This window comes from Amphiprion ocellaris, chromosome 20 (genome assembly GCF_022539595.1).
Source record: "Amphiprion ocellaris isolate individual 3 ecotype Okinawa chromosome 20, ASM2253959v1, whole genome shotgun sequence".
In the NCBI taxonomy this organism is placed as follows: Eukaryota; Metazoa; Chordata; class Actinopteri; family Pomacentridae; genus Amphiprion; species Amphiprion ocellaris.
In genome coordinates this window covers 25,907,951-25,929,277 of record NC_072785.1, presented here as the reverse complement: position 1 = coordinate 25,929,277, position 21,327 = coordinate 25,907,951, and the positions used below count along the sequence as shown (strand labels likewise).

Here is a 21,327-nt window from a genome sequence, read left to right as displayed (position 1 = left end):
CCACGCATTGCCATACAGAGGGAACGAAATCGGCTCCAAAAATGGATTTGGTTGGAGTGCTGTTTTCCTAATGGACGGGGGGGGGGGGGTGCTGAGAAAAAAACAGGGGTAAAATGCCAAGTTCCAACCTTGACTCCAGACCTATCAATCTCTGCTGTTGTTGAGTGGCTGGCATCCAGAAACTGAGGAAGTGTGTGATCCTGGTCTGTAAAAACTTACACGCCTACAGACAGGCGGAAAATGAAAGACATCTTCTCGTTCGGTTCCACGTTTTCCTCCAAAACTTTCTGCTGGTGTTGTGGCTCCGAGCTGCAACATCTTAAATGCTCAGTTTCAAATAAATGGATTTTATTGCTCTCTAAGTTTACGATCCATCGGGGTCCGAAGGAGGTTTAGGTTATGATTAGGTTTGAGGCTTCTTTTTGCATTTTAAAGGACCAGTTTGTTTAATCATCCTCTGTTCATAGGACTGAATTTGTCTAAGGTTTGCTGTTCTTACCTTTGAGCTCCAGGTCTCTGCCCTCAGATGTGGAAGTTGGTGCTGGAGCCACTGGCAGCGGATCTATTTTCACCCAGTTTTTACCTGGAAAACAAAAGTACAACACATCACACTAAGTTCTGTGTAGTTTAAACCATTAACTCCATGTTGTTACTGATGTTTTTGTGATGTCAGGTACTAAAAATCATAACTACAAGTTTTTTTCTGGGAAGTTTCAAGCCAGAGTCATCTACATGCAGAAGGAATGCAGTCATCCTTTAGGGTTCCATATGTTTTCAAGGCTAATTTTCTATGCATCTTTCCTCCGGCCCACATGTAAGGCCAGAAATATTTGCCATATCATTCATACCATGTAGCTTTTTCTGACTGTATAGATTTTCAGGTATTTAATATGCAGAATTAAAAGACACACTCCTAGCAGGTCATGTTTTGTGACTGATACATCATTTATAATTTATAGTGCAATATTTACTGATTTGATGTTATAAAACTACAGGAAGAGATACTAACTCCTTGCTTTTTTACAAAAAAATGGGTCGCCTCTGTCGTCATGCAGGAAATAATGAGCACCAATCACTTGATTTACTGCATTCTGCTATTTTTTTATGCACCAATTTTTGCCTGTTCTGTATCACTTTATTGCATATATGACTTTATATAAAGGAGAACACAAAAGTCAGGCACAATAAGTTAACAATATAGCAGCTTTTCAGAATAAAAGTTTCTTGCTTCTGTCATATTGAGGAGGATGTGTTCCCTGCCTCCTCCCTGGAGTCTATAGCTTTGCCTTCAAAATTCATGCGCATTTAAGGACTTGGGGTATGAAAAGAATGAGGAGACAGCAAAATATGAGATAAGATGTACTTATTCAGTAACTCCAACAGTCCAGAATGATTACTAACTATGATCAGTACTAATAAATTACAATGTCGAAGTTGTGTCTTGATCGACATAGCTGGCTTACTGAGAAAGGTAATTCATTTTCTAAGGTGACTCCTGACTACAAATCTATTTGTCAGATGTAAGAGAACATGCTTGTTTGATACAGACTGCAGCAAAAGTCATACGATTATTTTTATATTTAAATGTAAAAGAAATGCTCCAGTTTACATCTTGATGATATATTTCTTTCATTTGTTTTATATCGGTCTGTTTTAGCCTTTAATAGCTTGAATTAGTCTTAAGGGAGCTGCAAATTTCATTTGTAATAACTAGTAAGGAGCATTTAAATCAAATGTCTTTCCGTCATGGGAGCAGTTGTAGCAGGTTTTCTGTATCAAAACAATATTTACCCGTTTTGCTCCCTTGTACAGGAAAAGATGTCTTTTTTGGAAGCATCATTATGCATATTATTCCAGCATGTTGAGAAAAATTTCAAACTACAAAAAATGTTACTGTCATATAATAATGAAAAAACCCGGATAATGCTTTCAAAGAAACTGTCATCTAAGACTTTTAGTGTCAGCTGTGGAAATAAGACATGCAATCTGTGAACTTCATGAAAATGTTCATGTGGACACTTACAAAATGTAGTAAATGAATCTCAGATCTGATTTCCCTTGAACGCAGCCTGACAGGTTACTGATGGCAGAATAGATTTATGTAGTTGCAGACAGACTTTCTCACCTCGACAGCGGCCTCGGTGAGCCAGCGTCAGTGTCTTATCTTTGCATCGCGCCCTCTGCAGTTCACAGCCGGTCTCATAGCTCCGCCCGTCCGAACCGCACACCGGCTTCCCCTGCGTCCTCGAGCAGATGACGCCACAGTGACTGTCTCTGTCTCCAATCAGCCACTGCAAAGACACATTCAGCATCCTGTTAACATAATACACAGCGGTGCAATACACATTTAACTCCCTCCAGGTTTTGCATGAAAAGAGAGACACTTTTGAAGATGGAGTTTCAGACTTTTATTTTCTTATTCCTTGAAAATTTTTGGTTTATTCTTTCTTTTTTGGCTCCTTCTTTTTCTTTCTAGTTCCACCGTGTTTGAACAAAGGCTGCATTCAGCTGAATCTGAGATTATGCCAAACTAACATACAAATTGGACTCAGGGGTCACTTGCCCATTTTGCTGAAAACATTTCTGTGTTCCTCAAACACTTGCTGCCTCACTTTGTTTAGTAGCGAGGGTGTGAGCTGCTCCGCTCTGCACCGAACCTCAATCTGGAGGCTAATTTATGTAATTGATCTTTGGCTGAAGATGGATTGAACCTTGATTAAGTTTCAAAGTAGCCAAACCACACTCTGAGGACGGGAATCTTTCCTCCCTCCCTCCCAAGGTCTTTACTCATGATCTATTAGCGAGTCGATTCTGCTCCGCCGCTGGACGTCAGCCCTCATTCTCTAACAGCAGTAATGGTTCTTGGCTCGACCGCTGCCTCGAATATATTTAAGCTCTAAAGGATTTCAGGAGAGGACGAGCCCTGCCAGACAGATAGAGTTGTGGGTTAGCGAGGAGGCGAGAGTAGGTGTGCACTGAGCTGCACCAGAATCCTCTGCGGTGTGAAGCGGCCCAGCGATGTACCTCAGCCAGATATTGTTGAAAAGGTTTCAACTATTCAAAAAAACAAAAGGAGAGCTTCAATTTGTCTCATCTTCGGAGGTGGAAGGAGCATTTAGATCCTGCACTTGAATAAAAGAAGCAATATTCAAGTAGGAGCCATCCATCTGAAATTATACCTAAGTAACAGCACAGAAGTATTAGCGTCAAAATATGCTTAAGATACTATAAGTAACAGTGATTGCAGAATGGCATATTTCAGAGTAATGTATGCACTAATATGTCTGTCAGTTTAATGTTAAAGTCCCTGAAAGTGGTTTAGTTACTTTACATTTAGTGTGAGCGATGGTGCAAACATATCCGTAATCTGCCCTTTTAGAGTTTTTATTTCCATCTTTTTCCATTGTGGTGCAAGATCCAACAGCTTCAAAGCTAATTCTGAGCACATCAGAGCAACCAAAAATCACATTTACTGAACGGAGCTCCAGTTCTACAGGAAATAAAACAATGTAGGATTGGTTATTTTAGCCTACACAACAAAAGTTTGGGGTCACCCACACAATTTCATGTTTTCCATGAAAACTCACACTTTTATTCATGTGCTAACATAACTGTACAAGGGTTTTCTAATCATCAGTTAGCCTTTCAACACCATTAGCTAACACAATATAGCATTAGAACACAGGAGTGATGGTTGCTGGAAATGTTCCTCTGTACCTCTATGTAGATATTCCATTAAAAATCAGCCATTTCCAGCTAGAATAGTCATTTACCACATTAACAATGTCTAGACTGGATTTATGATTCATTTAATGCTATCGTCACTGAAAAAAAACACTTTTCTTTGTAAAATAAGGACATTTCTAAGTGACCCCATACTTTTGAACAGTAGTGTATATGGGTGTATGCAGTGGATTTTACGTTGAAGCTGGAGATAAAATCGAGAAGTCCAAAAATGGCACTTGGTTCCTCTCGGAGTTTAACCAATCAGACTTCACCTTTATCATGTTTAACCAGCCAGTGTCGAGGCCTGCACAGCAGTTTTATTGGGGCTGCTCAAAAACACCTACCCTGTACTTTTTTCACCCCCAAAAACAACCCTGAAAGTGGTTCTACTGGTGGTCAGAACACGTTTAGAGGTTCCTGCAAGTTTCTGCCATGGAAAATGGCTTAAAGTTTATCTGCTGCTTGTGAATTTTCCCTCAGACATCAATAAAGTTTCCTGTTAGTCTAAAATTTGACATAATTTATTTATTGACGATATTTTGTGGTAACCTACATTATAACATAAATGTAATAGAGTAAAAAGTGCCATATATGCCTCTGAATTGTTGTGCAAAAATGTGCAGAAAATGGAAATACTCCAGTTAAGGCCCTCAAAATTGTACCGAATTACAGCACTCGTTTCCACCTCTTGTGAGTGATGATGAAGGTTGGAACACCTGCTTCATTGTAGACCAAAAACAGTAAAATCAAGTAGTTGTCAAGTAGGAAAATGTAGCATGTGAAAACGTTTGTAGAATAGAAGAAGGAGAAGGAGGATAAGGAGCAATGAAGGGCACACTTTCCACCCTTCACTTGCCAACTCCTATCAGCCGATCTGTTTTCACAATGATCCCCAGCAGAAATCCATTCAGTTTTCCTGCATCCCCCTCTTCAACTCAATGCCCAACATCAACACAACAAAACAACCCAAAAAAACAACCCAAAAAAAACACAGTGTTTTGAAAAACATCAAACTTGTTGCTTGGAGACAGATTTCCTCTGAACATATAAAGAGCAATCAGACGGACGTGAGCAAAGTGTAGATGGTAACGATGCCAAACGGCTGATGTCATGAATGAGCTGGTGCACAACTGGATCGTATATACAAATGAATCACCAGTTTTCAGCAAGCTTGTTCTGAGCAGATTAACTGACTGACAGCCTTTTTTCCTCTCTCTGGCTTCACGCCGGTGTTGTTATCATGGAGTGAGTCTTTGCTTTGCTCTTCCACTCAGTCTGTCCTCTTCTTACAAGAAAGTCACACTTGATCTGACTCTAGTTTCCTGGAAATTTTGGCCTTGATCTGTCAATGGTCAATTCAACTAATCACCAAGGATCTGCTCTTTATTGTAAGAGTTCAGTTTAATATGAAGACTATCTGGAAGTCCTTCTATTGTTATGTTTTAAGATGACAGCCACTGAGCATGTTAGAGATGTTTTTATCTTGTTAACATGTCCATATGATTTTTATATTTGCTTTAGTAAAATTAGTGTCAACACCACGACTGAGCATTTTCAGCTGGGACTTGTGGGACTTTCTTCATTATATGTGTGACCTTATTGCACCAATATAACAACTTGTAATGGCGTAGCATACAGTAGTTTTAGTGTTTGAGCAATATGTATTTATCTTTGATAGATAGATGGGGAGTTTTTAGGGGTTAAATCAACAACCAGAGACTTTATCAAGTATTTCCTACAATAAAACTCTATATAGCCTTTACTGTAAATCAGCAAGATGAAGTTTTGCTTTAGAAAGTCACATTATCGGCTCTGTAAAGCTGTACTTACATGCAATATAGCTTGGAGCTAAATGCTAGCATTAGCAAGCTAACAATGATAATGCTGACGTGGTGATGTTTTGCAAATAGCAAATAAGTTTAGTGTCTAAGCTAATTATTGTAACACACTTCAACTCAGAACTGTAGTTGGTCGGTTGACATTAAGCATCACAGGAGACTTTCTCATGGTGGCCTTTTACTAACTAAACTCACACAATGCTCTCTGCTAGCAAAACACAGAACTAGAGGTGGTTCAAGTGATCACCTCCTGGGGTTGGAACAGTCTTAAACCACCTGGTGGCGCAACCAGGTATTAAAGCTAAGCTACGATACATTTTTTGACATGTATGCTCTCCTACCTTATCATTTAATATGCTTTTAATCGGTTAATTTATTAACAGCAATTAATTGATTAATAATTACCATCCCTACCTGGAGCTTACAGTTCATGTTAAGAAAACTGAAAAACAAAAAAGTTCAACAAAAAAAAAAACTGGAAGATTAAACATTAAATAAGGAATCGATTTGAATCTTTTACTTCATTTGAATATTTTCAGATCCAGTACTTTTACTGTGGATTAACTCATGTAAATAATACAGTTTGATTGAACTTAAGATTTAAAACTTGCCAATTAGCTCCAGAGATGAAGTATCAGCAGTATTATGATAATAAAACAGCATCACTGACGTCAAAGTGGTGTTTATACAGCATTTGTGCAATTTTAAAAAATCGATTAGTAATCAAGGAGACCGACAACCAGTAATTGGAGCAATTGCAGTAATTTTGGTGTCAAAATTCTGAATAATTGAACCTCCAACACAAAACTGCATTGAAATGTCTTTTTCTTGTTTATGTTTTCCTTGTGTTTAGGAGAACTTTTCAGCATTTATCCCTCAGTGTTGATTAGCTGTTAGCGTGGTATTGCTGGAAACCAGAGCCAAAGTAGCACATTTTATAGTTTATTTTCTGTTTTTCTGGACGTGCTTACAAAAAAAATGGTACAAATGATCGGAAAAATGCTGAATGTCAGTTCCAATAATCGTGCCAGACCAACAGCCGATTGATCCCAACTTTGCAGGTCATAAACCACAGTATTGAAAAAGATTCAAATTGTGACCTGATAGATAAAAAAGTGAGGGAATAACAAAGACATTACAATTAATCCTGTGGGGATCATGAGCGTCAGTACAGAGTTTCATGCTAATCTATCAAATCCTTGTCGAGCCCAGAAAACACCAGCCGACACACGTAACCGTCGCTTTAGAAACGCTGCTAAAAAGTGAAGACTCACTCAGACACAGTGGCAGCATAATATTACTACTTGAATTTTATTTTCTTTGTCACATCCTGGCAAATATTTCTGTCTCTCCGCTGACCTGGAAGCAGCACGGGAGTTTAAACTTGTTATAGCGAGCAGTACAAGGCCAAAACGTGGTAAGGAAAATGAGACGTGGGTCAGAAAAATGATCTATTTACAGTCCTCTGTGGTTTCTGACTTTACAGATACCAAAACTGCTTCTGCCAGCGCTGACAGTTATGACAGTCATGAACATTAATTTCTAAATCCCAAGGATTTAATCCAAATTTTTAAAAAAAGAAGTGCAAAAATCTTCCAGCTGGTGAGTTAATGTTACACGTGTCCCATGCAGATGAACTGGTTTCAAGACTCCCTGGATCGTTTTTCTTCGCATTAGCGAGGAGAATTGCCTCTTTCTGGCTCGTTTTACTAAAACACATGAAAACTCATTTGGAAAAAATGTAAGATCTCTTCATCCCGCAGTGGGATATTTGAACTGCAACTGAAAAATATGATTTTTTACAGCTAAATATAACAGTAGGTTGTTGGAAGTTAGTTTGCAGTGATAAAATTATCACAGTAATTATAATTTAATGGCTGACAGTGCAAGAAGATACTCCATTATCTGCAAAAATCGAGATTAGACTCTTCCAGGAATATAATAAAAAAAGATAGTGGAGGTTCAGTATCTGCCAGATAAAATCAGGAGGTGTCAGGATGTTTTAAAGTTTAACAGAATGTCCTGAAACTGGAGGATCACAGATTTAATCCTCCAACTTCTGAACACAAAAACACACTTTTGGCTGCTTTAAATCCTCCAGTTAAATGTCTATATTTCCCTTTAACCGACACTAAAACAACTCAAATAACAAGGTGAACGGAAATTCTACCAAAAGAACAAATCCTGCTTGCTTTTGCTATAACAATATGTCCGGAACAAGCCAGATGGTTTAATGTGATTTCAGCCTTGGCACTGATGCGCTCTTGTCAGAGTAAAGCTAAATCACGATGCGTCTTTTTTATGAGAAAGTGCAGACAGGAAGGAGAACAGCACGTCATTTTTAAGTTGTGTGTCTTCTTTTTGACATCGGGAATAATTTAGAGGTTGGAAAAAGGCACGTATCTGCACTATATCTGATTTTTTTCCCCATTATAGTAAAGCTATATTCTCATTTATTTCAATCTACAGGTAGTGGAGCTTTTTACCCTTCGGTTTGAGACAGAAGCGCTGACAGGCCTGAGCCAAAGTGCTGTGGATGGAAAGCAGTTAGTCCATGTGATGAACTGTTAAATTGGTAAATCACAAACCAAAGCGAGCGGCTCTGAAACAGTGATTCATATCTATCCGGCGGCTCCTCCAGGTTGAGAGCCACAGAGTCTGGCCTCTGCCCACAGACTGACCCGTCCTCCCTGACTCACCACCCTAATGGATGCAGCTCCTCTACCTCCACTGTCACAATAAAGCTCCAAATCGCTGCTTTTTAAAAAGGCATAAGTGGAAATAAACACTTCCACCGAGTCCCCCACATTTCTTAGTCAGACCGTCCCACCCACAGACTCGACTCCCGTAAAGGTGAAACCAGACACTCCAGCAGATCGGCACAAGTTTCCCAATTTATGGTTGGGAGTTTGAATTAAAGGTTAATTTTTTAATAAAGTGTTCTCGAAGGGGAGGAAAATGTGACTCAAACAGTGGCTGGAACATTTTTGACTCACTTTCCGTAGAACTGTCAAGTGGATTTCAAAGGACCTTTTGAAACGCCGCCAAGAATTTAAATAAAAGAAAATGTAACTTAGGCTTGTGTCCATTAACTGCTCTTGGCTGTATAGTGTCATCAGAAGGTGGCGCTACAGACTACATGACTGTATAAACAGAGTAGAAAACATCTGAACCAATATCAGCTGCTAGCCACTAAAAACCCTTGGAAAAAAAGAGAAGAAATAAGCAAAAAATGTGGCCGTCTACGATGGAAAAATAGAGAGGCCTTCAGGAATTGTTTTATCTCAGTTCTTCAACAACATTTGGTTCAAAGTTAATATTGCTCTCATGTCTTAGTGCTAAATATGAAGCTACAATCAGCAGCTTAGCTTAGCTTAACATACAGACTGGAAATGAGGACATGGCTGAATTAGCTCCATCCAAGGGCAATAAAAAAAAAAAAATCTGATCATAAACATCTCTAAAATTACTACTCTTTGTTTTGTGAGGGACAATGTGCCGGAACATTTGTTTGCAAAACCCACAACTTATAATTTGACATTATTTTTCTAAGAATTAAACCAAAAACATATATACCATTAATGTACAGGTGTTGTTTCTGTAGCTGTAGCAGTGATTGTTTTGTCGCCTTTGGAGAGAACCTCCTCTTTATGCTAAGCTAAGCTAATCGGCTGCTGGCTATAGCTTCATATTAACCCAAAAGCCATCTCACTTTCAGCAGCAATGCATTTAAGCAGTAAAATATTGAACATTTAGCAGTTAGCCTGTTACTGATATAATCTTTAGAATTGTGAAATATTGATCACATGACTTCCCACAGTTAAATGAACACGATCAACTGCAAAACTGATTTAAAATGCTCCATTCAAAGACAATATATCCCATATAGATGAATTAACTTGGTTTCAACTTGTGTGAATTTGACACTAAAACACTTTATTTCACACTTTTCAAAGCTGTATCTGAGTTGTTGAGCAGCAGCAGCAGAGTGGAGACTAGAAGCTTCTCTGTGCATCCAACCTTAGCCTGCATGTGAGGCGTTTAGGGAACATCAGTAAAACTTAGTGTCTATCGATAAGCAAAGGTTCAGCAAGTGAGATGCTGTGGGTTGAATATTATTTAGATTTTGCCTCAATGAGACAGTCTTATTTTGATGCAAATATTTGTATAATAGCAGGAAAGTAGCACAAACTGAAAGTGAAAGTGCAATGAAACAAAAATGTCCCTGAAATCAATGAATAATCAAGATTTCAATGCTCATCAAAACAATCCAAGTCATCATTATGGCCAAAATCTTGCTGCTCTACTATAGTTGGAGCTGTGTGATGTATTGTGTGTCATTTTAAACAAATATGAATATTTTATATGAGTATTTTAGTTTAACCTTAAGTTGCTTGTGCATAAATAATTAAACAATTAGCTTAAAAATACAAGTCAAACCCCAGTGAAACAATATCAGATAGTTAATAGTGTACTAACTTCTCTCTAATCTGTTAATTCTGCTCTGTGTAGCACCTTCACATCAGTTCCTCTACATCAATCAAAATGAATGTGAATCACATTTAAACACAGTCAAAATAAAGTCCCTTCACGCCACTTAAACCCAGATTACATAACATTTAAAAAAACACACAACTCTCTGTACCAGATTACAGCAAACACCAAACCTTTGACAACATTCTCACACTTTCCTCTGGTCTCCAGCTCACCCAATGCTATCTGATGTGGTAAACCCCACCCTCACGGCAGCTCTAGAAGCTTAAAACAAACGCTGCCGGTTATTTTCAGTCACCGTCTGTTTGACAACAATCAGTGAAAACCAGGACGACGGGACCTGGAATTATCTCCTGAAGGAAAACAGCCTCCCGAGACCCACCTGATAATCAAAACCAAACAAGCACATCTAAATTAAACAGACTAACATGTAACGGGAGCTATTACTGGATCTGCTGAGAAATGAGCTCAGAATAGTGTTAATTACTGTAACCTGCAGGGAGGAACTGGTTTGTACTCCTCAGATCATTATGCAAAGTTTTACATCAGAGATTCACAGAGAGGCCAAAGCACCAAACAACAGCAACACTCTGAATGCTTCCCTGAGGAGATATTTCCACTTTAACAACCACTCAGAGGCCTTTTTTATTTACTAAGAGGAAAATAAAAACAATCTTTAATGGACAAAGAGACAGCCGATTTTCCATGACTGGTAAAATCACAGGAAAAAAGTATTAATTAACCTGTTAATCATAAAAAAACAGGCCAAAACTGTTAATATTCACATCAAAAATCTGTATTTTTGAAAAAATGATAATTTGTTCTTTTACCATAAAACCACACTTTTTTTTACTGTATTCAAATTAAATTAAATTAGTAAAAAAAAAAAGTTAGTTAGTAAAAACTAATCTGATAATAAAAATTGTAAAGCTGATATTTTATAGCTACTTACAGTTATTTGAAAGAAAAAAATATGTATATTTTAACTGTTATTTTACAGATTTTCCCTGTTTTTGTTAAATTCCAGACAATAACTACTAAAACCACAGATAAACACAGTATTCATTAGGATGTTAAGCAGAATGAACCAGGCGAAAACTGTAAATATTCACATCCAAAATCTGTATTTTTAAAGATTGTAATTTGTTCTTTTACAACATATAACTGTAGAATTCCACAGCTTTACTTATTTAAATCTGCTAAAAATAACATTATTTTACAAGTATTTGCTGCTATTTGTTTTTCTTGCACCCTTGCTGCCATATTTTCATCTTTTCTTCCCTTTTTCTGTTATCTCCTGAAGGAAAACAGCCCCTCCTGAGACCCACCCAGCATCCCATAATCAAAACCAAACAAGCACATCTAAATTAAACACACTAACATGTAACTGGAGCTATTACTGGATGTGCTGAGAAATTTGCTCAGAGTAGCGTTAATTACTTTAACCTGTAGGGAGGAACTTGTTGGTACTTCCTTGCTCCAAAGCACCAAACAACATAAAGTATTGAATGCTTCCCTGAGGGGATAATTTCACTTTAACAGCCCCTCAGAGGCCCCTTGTTTCATTTCCGAAGAGAAGAAATGCATATTTATTTAATCATTAATGGACAACGGACTCCTGAAGGCCCACCAAAGAGATGAAGTCAAAGGTTAGCTGAAGGCAGAACACCGGGGGAGTCCGGTGATGCTTTGATATCTCGACCGGGAAACGGTGAGCTTTGAGATTCTCACATTTAACAAGCCAGATTCCCTCAGCACACACATACTTACTCATCTAAGCCAGAAGAACACAGATCCCTGAGCTCGCTCTCCACAACTCATAAAATAAGTGAAATGCAACCCCCATTGTGCAACCATTACAGCATTAGCAAAATGGCCTTTTTTTTTTTTTTTTTTTTTTTTTTTTTTTTTTTTAACCATCATTGGCAGCGACTCTGTTCCAGGCCGACCCACAGCAGTGGAACAAGAAGAGAGAATATGATTAGAAAATAATGATTTTTATATACGCGCACTTAAAGGCCTGACGGGGGGAAAAGCAGCAACGTGAAGGTAGTAAATAAACAAGTCTGCATATTACGTCTGCTACAGTAAATGTCAGGAGGTTAAACGTTCCAACTGGCTTCGTGTGCGAAGAGTAGAGCGCATTTCTTTGGACAGATTTGGAGCAATAAAACCGTCATATAACAATATAAACAGCTGATCCCATTTTCACCTTTATTATACTGCTGCTTTACTGGATAACAGGCTTGCTAAGGTTGAGTTTAACCCTCTGAACCTCAACCCTGGGTGGGTTTTTTTTTCTCCCAGCACATTTTTACTCACTGTGGGCTCATTTTTCTTTGCATTATAAAGTCCTGCACCTCTATGGAAACAACACAGCCAAACAACAGTAAAAAGAAAAAACTAAAGGTGATTTCCTTGATTATTATGATTATTTGTTGTTCAAAAAATGGAAAAAACAATGGAATCTACATGCAAACATTTTCCAAGTGGCCACAGGTGTTACTGATACTGGAAAAAATGGTGACTTTACATACTATAGATATTTTTCTACCTACTTTTAATTTGTTTCCATAACTTCCCTATTTGCTCTGTGTACACTGCCTGCAGTTCAGCTGTAAAATCCCTGAATTTTGTCATGTTACAGTCACAATTAAGTCACTGTTGGCTTCACAGTTCAGCATAGATAGACAGACTGACTGATTGACTGACTGATTGATTGATTGATTGATTGATTGATTGATTGATTGATTGATTGATTGATTGATTGATTGATTGATTGATTGATTGATTGATTGATTGATTGATTGATTGATTGATTGATTGATACTTTATTATTCCCAAGGAAGAAGACTATATAATTATTTTTTCTTCCAGAATTTGGTTGATGTAAATGCTTTATTTTTGGTTAGTCTTTAGATGACAAGTGACTCTACATATTACAGATATTTTACAACCTACTTGTAATTTGTTTCCATACTTTCCCTATTTGTTCTGTGTACATTGCCTGCAGTTCAGCCAAAAAGTCCCTGAATATTTGTCATGTTACAACTGAGTCACTAATGACCTCACAGTTTAGTCTAGGAGTGCAGATTTCTTTTTCTTCCAGAATTTGATTAATGTAAATGCTTGGAATTAAATGTAAACTTTGATGGAATATCGTGATTTCAAGCCTGGATTTGCACAGTTTCCTAACCGAGTTGCACGTCACACTTGTTTAGATCAATGACTGTCTGAAAGAAGGTGAAAACCAAACAATTATTTCAGTTTTTTACAGTTAGAGTTCTGATAAATGGTATAACTTTGGCGATTTTTAGAAGATAACAGGACATTTAAAGCTTATTTTGGGATTCAGAGGGTTAACAACTTGTTTTAGACACATGGGAGTTCGGCGACAGGAATAAAACAAGGCTACACATAAAGTAAAGTTTTTGGGAAGGACACAATGCTGGAATCGAGTTTATTTAGCTTTTTATCCCAAATACTGTATGTACCTTCATTCATATGTCACCAATGAACTACTGCACTCCTGTAGCATACTTAGACTCAAAGCGGACAGTTTAAAAACCAATAATCCAAATCGATGCAACAGAAATCGATATATCGACTTTTTAGACTTTGCATTCTTCCTCCAAAGCTGGCACCTACATTACCCACAATGCAACTTTGAGCGTTGTATGCTAACGGTGGCTAATGTAGCCTCAATCAGAGATGAAGAGAAGACTGCACAGTCTGGAGAACTCATTTCCTACAAAAGCCTTGATGATATGAACTTGAACAGCTGTCGACACCATGAACATGTAGTTGTTGGTATTAAACTTTTTTCAAAGTTCACTCGGAGTCAATTCAAAGGAACGTTTTCCATACATGCACAGTAAATTGGTGTCCACATATTACACACTACTGACAAAGATGCATGTTGCTGCCTTTGTCACCCATTGGCTGCACAGACAAACTTTGCAGAGTTTCTCAGACTTTGGGAGACATTTACATCACTTGAACCTTTTTGTACTTGTAAACACAGAAAGTATGAAACTGGTTTAACTCCAGAACTCCTCAAACCCTGAGAGTGACTCAGATGACTTGAGGACATTTATCACTTCACACAACTTTTTCAGGACATACAAAGGTTTTGATATAACTTAATTCAAACGTTATTCACAGTATTGCTCCCCAACACCTGTACACATGTTTAGATGTGTAAATTTGGTGGCGTTTACCCTTTAAGGAAGACACCAGTACCAGTAGTGATTAACATTTTAGCCACTTAGACATTACACCTACACCAACCACGGACCTTTAAGGACATTTTGACTCATCTTGGCAGCTTTTCTTTCCACAAACATGCACAGGACAGACAGGAACAGTGTTGTTTAAATCAGTCTGACTGACTTTGTTTCCCATTTACAGAGCCAGGGTCAGAATGGCTGGATTTAAGGGTTGAGTATCATTTGTATTTTGATGTCAATACTTTTGCTTTAAGCCCTATTTTCAATGCAGGATGTTTTGTGTGGTATTAAAACTGTCCATCTCTGTCTATCAAGTTACACAAACACTTAATAATTGCATAAACAGATGCATGCTTTTTAACCAGTCAGGTTGGAAATGTAGACTAGTAGCCTGCAGTCAGAGAAAGGTGTTGCTGTAAGCCCAGTAAAGTTATTTTATTCAGCCTCAATAAGCATCGTAGTTACTGGAAGTCTGAGTGTTTTGTTTGCTGTCACAGAAGAGAAATAAAGAGTCAGTTTTCATGTAATATAACTGCAGAATCCTGCAGTTTTCACAGTACAGTTGTATAAAAAGCCACTTCCCACAGATAAATGTTAGCAGCCAAAACATAACAGCAGATAAAGTAATAGTACCTGTGGTTGCTCTGGTTTCTTGATTATTTTGGGGTTTGTTTTGGATACTGTTCTTGCTAAATTCATGTGATTGTTCCGATGCAGTCACACATATTGTCATTAATATACCTAAAACATCTATTGTGTGAGTGTAAAATGCTGTATCCTGCTTTTAAAAATGTGTTTTATTCATGATTTGGGATCTAAAACTTGCAAACCCCACCAGTGAGCTCTTCTGATTTCGCTTTTGGTGATGTTAGCGAGCATAGCTGTGGCAGCTTTAATGAGCTGCTGCAACAATGAGTCTGGGTGCTTTTGTGTGTTTCTTTCTATTATGTTGGGGGATTGCATACAAAAAATCAGCTTTCAAATTGTAGTTCAATACTGTGTGTGTGCTGCCAGGAGAGATAAGGTTTCAGACGTGCAGTCAGGCCTTCCAGTAAGAGAGATGTTGAAGTAGAGGCTGATGTGTTTGGAAATCGCTGGCTGTCGCTGTTAAAACTCAAAAACATAGACACCGGTCCACACCCAGTGCAGCTCATTTAATTAGTTTGGGTAGTTTGAAAATGAAACTATCAACGCTGTGATTCTGCATCCACACTTCTATGTTTTTTTTTGCTACTTTTACAAAGAGCATCCAGTGTAATCCAGTGACTTAAAACCGCTAAAATGACTTGTTGACCCAGTTCTAGTTTGGAACTTTTTTGTTGTATTTTAGCTGAGAGTGGCAGAAACTGAGACTTTTGGATTGCTGATGCAGAAATCCATGTTTCACTTCTTATTGGGTCTCAACTGTCAGTACATGTTCCTCCCTGATTAACCATCATGTGACGGTTTTGTGGAGAAAATAAAGATTTAATATGCATAATGGATTACTGGTGTCTGCAGCAGCTGTTGTGCAGTTCAGAAAATCTGTGGTTTTACTTTTCACCTTTACTGTCGTGTTTTCTTCAACTGAGCAACCAACCTCCTGCTTTATCTTTACACCAGCATCCACATGTAAACTGTACATGAATGCTCATATTATGTTCATTTTTAGGGGTGTTAATAATAAGATTTTTTCTCAAATGGACCTAAAATACTCAACTGTTTCTGTTTTTAAACAGTGTTTAATATTAAAAACATGTTAGTCTGGATACTGTGGCATCACAGGAGTTCTATCATAATGCAAAGACAAAATTTACCTTTATATTTCCATAATTTTTTAACTTATTTTTTATTCCTCTTTATATTTACACATTTATTTCCATATTTTTAACAGAATTATGTATTTATTTATTCCTCATTATATTTACACATTTATTTCCTTATTTTTTAACAGATTTATTTATTTCTTTCTCTTTATATTTACACATTTATTTCCATATTTTTTATCAGATTTATTTATTTTTTCCTCTTTAAATTTACACATTTATTTCCTTATTTTTTAACAGATTTACTTATTTATTTCTCTCTATATTTACACATTTATTTCCTTATTTTTTAACAGATTTATTTATTTATCCCTCTTTATATTTACACATTTATTTCCATATTTTTAACAGATTTATTTTTTTATTTATTCCTCCTTATATTTACACATTGATTTCCGTTTCACCATGCTGAATGTATCTTCCAACAACTTTCTCCTCTGTACACTGTTTTTGAACCATGCTGCATTTATTTTTTTGCCCAAGTATGTTTGATTTTGCTCTAAATCTCTGCTTTGTATAAACACAGCACCTGAAAAATTTTTGTCACCTTAATGTTGGTCGCAAATGTGTCTCTTTGAGCTTCTTGCTTTTGCTAAAGAGTGCAGAATTTTTAGTTTTTTCCAGAATCCATTCATTTGTTTTGCTTAGTTTTAGAATGAAACCTGTGAAATAATGCCATTTCCAGGAATATTAAATTTTAAGCTTTGATATTTTTTCTTGACCAAACAGTACATCCCACATGATGCGTTCAAGGACCACCAGAAACTTAAAAATATAGTTAATTTCTGTGTTTTACAGATTGTGGCTCCCATAAATGGTGTATTTTTTTTTCCAACTTTACTTCTCTATACTTACTTCTTTTGTTAAACAATAGAAGTCGTGCCAACACACTGGCAGGTTTTGGGGTTCGGAAGGTTAAAACTGTCTCCAAAGAGTTAACTGTGATGTTTGCAAACTTGCAAAATGTCAATATTCATTCAAAAAAGTATTTTGGGAATTTGGCTTGTGTTGTTCATGTCGAACTTGAGGCAGCGTGATACAAATGCAGTCTGCAATGTGGTTGTAATTACACAGCGCAGTCGTCCAAATTTTTGCCAGTTTTTCCAGGTTTTTTTCCCTCCTGATTGAAACTTATAGTAGTCAAAAATCTCAGACATCTTGGAAATGCCCTTCGCAGCGACCGCCTTCTCCACTTTACTCTAACGAGGGCTGACTTGGGCTCTTTCCCCCGACCTGATATCACCGGGGATAGTTAAATCAGATGCTGCACGCTGGAAAAACTGTCTGTTCTGTTTAACCAACAGCAACATGCACCTTGATATGGATGACATCAGTGCTCTGAAAAGCTTCGTGCATGAACACATGGATTCATTACAGTGGGAGCTCTGTGTGCCAGCTAACGTGTGATGGGCTCATTATCCCGACAACAAACAGCGCAACAACACCAACGCAAACATAAAGACGCACATATATGCATACCTGTGCCATTAATCATCAGGTGTTTTTGGCTTTAACCCCACTAGCCAGCAAGTGGATCCGTCCAGAAAAGAGGAAAAGGAGGATGAAAGTGAGCCAACCACAGCTGTAACAAGCCAATGAAAGTTGTCCACCAGAGTCGGGGCTAATTGCGTACTGTTGTGGTGCTTTTAACGGGCCGAGGTAATCACTTTTGTCCGATAATTAGCATTTCAGGAAATCCATAAAGCAGATGCCATCCCTCATGCTGTTTAAGTGAACACGCTTTACTTAACCGTGTTATAAAAAGCAGCGTACAGAATAAAGAGGAATGTACGAAAAGCCTCGCCCTTCCTCTTATTCCTTTTAAATTTCTAATTGGGTTTTGTCTTAGAGAAGAAACCAGCAATTTAATGGTTTCAAAGTAGCACTTTGAAAGCCTTAAGAGACAATTCTAGCATGTTATGAAGTGAAGGAGGTGCAAAGTGGGTGAGCTACAGGAGGAAGAGATTTGGCTTAAAGCATCAAACTGTTGTCCCTTAATATCCAGTTCCCTTATAATTTCCACTTGATGCAACTAAAATGTGTAACAGACGCATTCGTCCAGAGCAAAAACTTATTAGTTTCACAATAAAAGCTGTAATAGAGAGTGAGAGAGAGAATGAGATGTCTGTCTTTTTGGCTTAAATTTCTTTTTTTGATGCATAAAACCAGCAAGACAGTAGCACCATTGATTTATGACATTGAATTTTGTTTGCTAGCGCTTTTGGCTTAAGCTAAAAATCTGCTACTCTACTTGGGTATGTTGAGGAAAAGATCATGTTTTTAAATGAACAGATGCTTTTCCATCACTGTTTTGATGTATTTTCAGTCACTGTTTTCTGTTATTACTCTGCCAAGGAGGCGGAACCTCGGTGGAGTTTTGTGACGATCAGCGTTGGTTTGTCTGTCCGTCTGTCTGTTAGCAACATTACTCAAAAATGGATTGATGGACTTGGATGAAATTTTCAAGGAAGCTCAGAGATGATACAAGGACCAAATGATTCGATTTGGGCAGTGATGTGGCTAATAGTCTGGATTTTTTAAAGATTTCAGTCATCGGAAATGATACAAGCAATGAGCAGCCTTGGCGGAGTACTGTGCTCTCAGTGCTTTTCTTGTCTGTTACTGTTTTTGGATGTTTTCCGTCATTTTCAGTTGCTGCCATTTTCTGTCACATTTTATAGCTGTTATGTCATTTTTAGTCGCTGTTTACTGGTGTTTTTAGTCACTGTTTTCAATCCCATTTTCTGTTGTTTATAGGCGCTGGTTTCTATTGATTACAAGTTGCTGGTTTTATGTTGCTTTGTTCTATCATTTTAAGTTGTTTTGTGCCGTGTGTCGTTTTTAGTCACCATTTCAAGTCATTGTCGTTGTCTCTCACTGTTTTCTGTCTGTGTTTTCTTTTGTTTCATTTGCTGTTCTTTGTTGTTTTAACTCACTGTTTTGCAGCCACTTTTCCCTTTTGTTTGCTCAACAAATTTATTCGGTGTTTACACGCTACTACGTTTAAAGGACACCCATGTAGACACTAAGGGTAGCTGCCTGCCACTAAAAGATGCACTTTTCTCACATTTTTATAGCATTTATTGTGGAAAATGCTACAGTTTTTACTGTTACTCATATTTTGTGAAACTTGGCTTCTTTATGTAATTTCTACTGTCATGTTTTTGTGGGTGACGTTCTGGAACACTGAGAGTAATGACTTTCAGTTTTCTTTCATCTCTCCCACTGGACTAAATCTACAAGGAAATTAAGGAGTGCAGAGATCTGAGCTTCCCCTTCAATAATAATAAGTTTTCTGTGTCTTGATGTGTGAGACTGAAGCAAAATAGTCTAGTGAGTAAAGATCAGAAAGCCACAACTCTACTGTTGACAAATATCAAGAAGTTGGATATTAATTCCGTGTTGGTTTGTCTGAGCAACTCCTTTCATATCACATGTTAGTCATTTGATCTTTTGTTAATATAAAAAATATAGATGATAGATGCCTTAATTTAATAGAGCAGATAAAGAGGCGACAATTTCACGCCACATTGAAATCAGATTTCCTCTGGATGATGGTCAGGAGATAAACGCCTGATTAGTGAGTGGGATGACTTCCTTATTTTTCTTTTGAAGTGGTGTGAATAAAACTAAATCAAAGTTTGAATAAGAGGGGAGGGGAGCAGAGACGTGTCCCTCCTTTTCGGAAATGGCTCTAAATCTGATTAACAACATTCCTTGTTTGTCATTAATGCCACATCCTGGCTGCAGAACAGTCGAGTCGCTCTGCTGTTCCCAGGAATTGTGGAGATGGAAAAGCCTGTGTGTGACCATCACACATTACATTAGATTCCATGTTGCATAGCTGAGCTGAGACCACACACCCACTCAAATCAAAGAAGTCCTAAATATGAGGCAGACCATAAGCTAATCTGCTGAACCGGTTTGATAGCGAAGAGGAAATGTTTCTGCCGCCTGATAATCTGAAGGATTATAAAAAGCCGTAGCTCTTTTAACAGGCGGTCGTCCTCCCAAACCGGAGCTTTTGCATGTCAGAAACACTAAATCTGCATCCAGCGAGTTCCCATAGTGGACGAGACAATTACGTAAATGCAAACACACCCCACAAACCGCAGCTATCAGGAGGATCTGCAGAAGAAAAGAAAAGGTTGAGTGGAGTAGCGACGATCCGTGAGTGGAGCCCACTGGCCTGATTCACGGAGCCGGACTTTGGCTGCTTTTCATTACGCTGATTAGAAAGAGCCCAAATTGAGCATGAAATGCGTTTGCTGATCACACAGTCATCAGAGGGAATCAACATGTGTAAGCAATTTGATTGGTCACTGGTGGAGTCACCCTTAAAGACATCTGTTAGCGTCCAATGAAACATAAGTGGAGCCGAGGCGTCTGGTCACTTGAGACTTGTGAACCAGTGTTTGAGACCAGAGTTTAAAGTTAAAGTTTGTTGATGTTTTATGGAGTTCAGGAGTTATTTGGGGATTTAGTCTGTCTCATTTCCCTCAGCTGGTCTTGTTCATTCAAGCTGTGTTAAAAAATTCACTAAATGCTCATTAACAACCCCAGAAACAGAACAGGCAGGTTTTTACATTTCAGTTTTTGATTCATTTGATGGATTTTTCCTCATGAAAAGCAAAACTAAAGCCTTAATTTTGCTCTTTTACTGATGCCTAGTTGTTTTTATTGTATTTAGTGTTATAGGACAAGTTCCATAAATAATAAATTAGCAGTAGATTGAATTCCATATTTTATTTTACTGCCGTTATAGTGTAGAGAACACAGTTTTTGGGGTGCATGCAGAAGAATCCACACAGACTTGGGTAGATGACTATATTTACCACTCTTGGACCTTTGAGTATTCACAAATGTGTAAAGTGTTGCACTGGCCAGAGAGTCTGCAGCCAATTACAGTGGAAAGCCAAGCTGCTAGGCAAATATAACGAGGTAAACTGAAAATCTGATCTGAATAATCCGACTTTGTCCAAAATTAAGACCATGAATGTTTTCAATAGTCAAGACATTTCACTACCTGATCGTGGTGCCAGAGATAAAATCAGGGAATCACTACCGTTGTTATGATTCATCCTCTGGAGAAAACAAATCTGTGTGCACAACTTTATGAAAGCCCATCCAGTGGTTGTTTAGATGTTTTGCTGATTACTGGACTGATTTGATTGGTTACACATCCTGATAAGTCGCCTATCAGCAATGAAGAATAAATGTTGAAAAGTTTACTTA

General features: G+C 37.8%; 1 protein-coding gene and 1 long non-coding RNA gene across 8 annotated transcripts in view; one reads left to right on the top strand and one right to left on the bottom strand.

Annotated features, from left to right (window-relative positions):
• The window catches only part of LOC118471653 (uncharacterized), a 91,708-nt gene that overhangs the window by 38,335 nt on the left and 32,046 nt on the right, over positions 1-21,327 (top strand). The window lies entirely within an intron of this gene.
• Positions 1-21,327, bottom strand: part of smoc1 (SPARC related modular calcium binding 1) — a 78,609-nt gene that overhangs the window by 48,198 nt on the left and 9,084 nt on the right. For all 7 annotated transcript variants that reach the window (XM_023290593.3, XM_035957405.2, XM_023290592.3 and 4 more), the window contains exons 2-3: positions 2,126-2,291; positions 500-583 (exon numbers count right to left, since the gene is read on the bottom strand). In XM_023290593.3, coding sequence (XP_023146361.1) covers positions 500-583; positions 2,126-2,291 — 250 coding nt within the window. The remainder of the gene's footprint in view (positions 1-499; positions 584-2,125; positions 2,292-21,327) is intronic.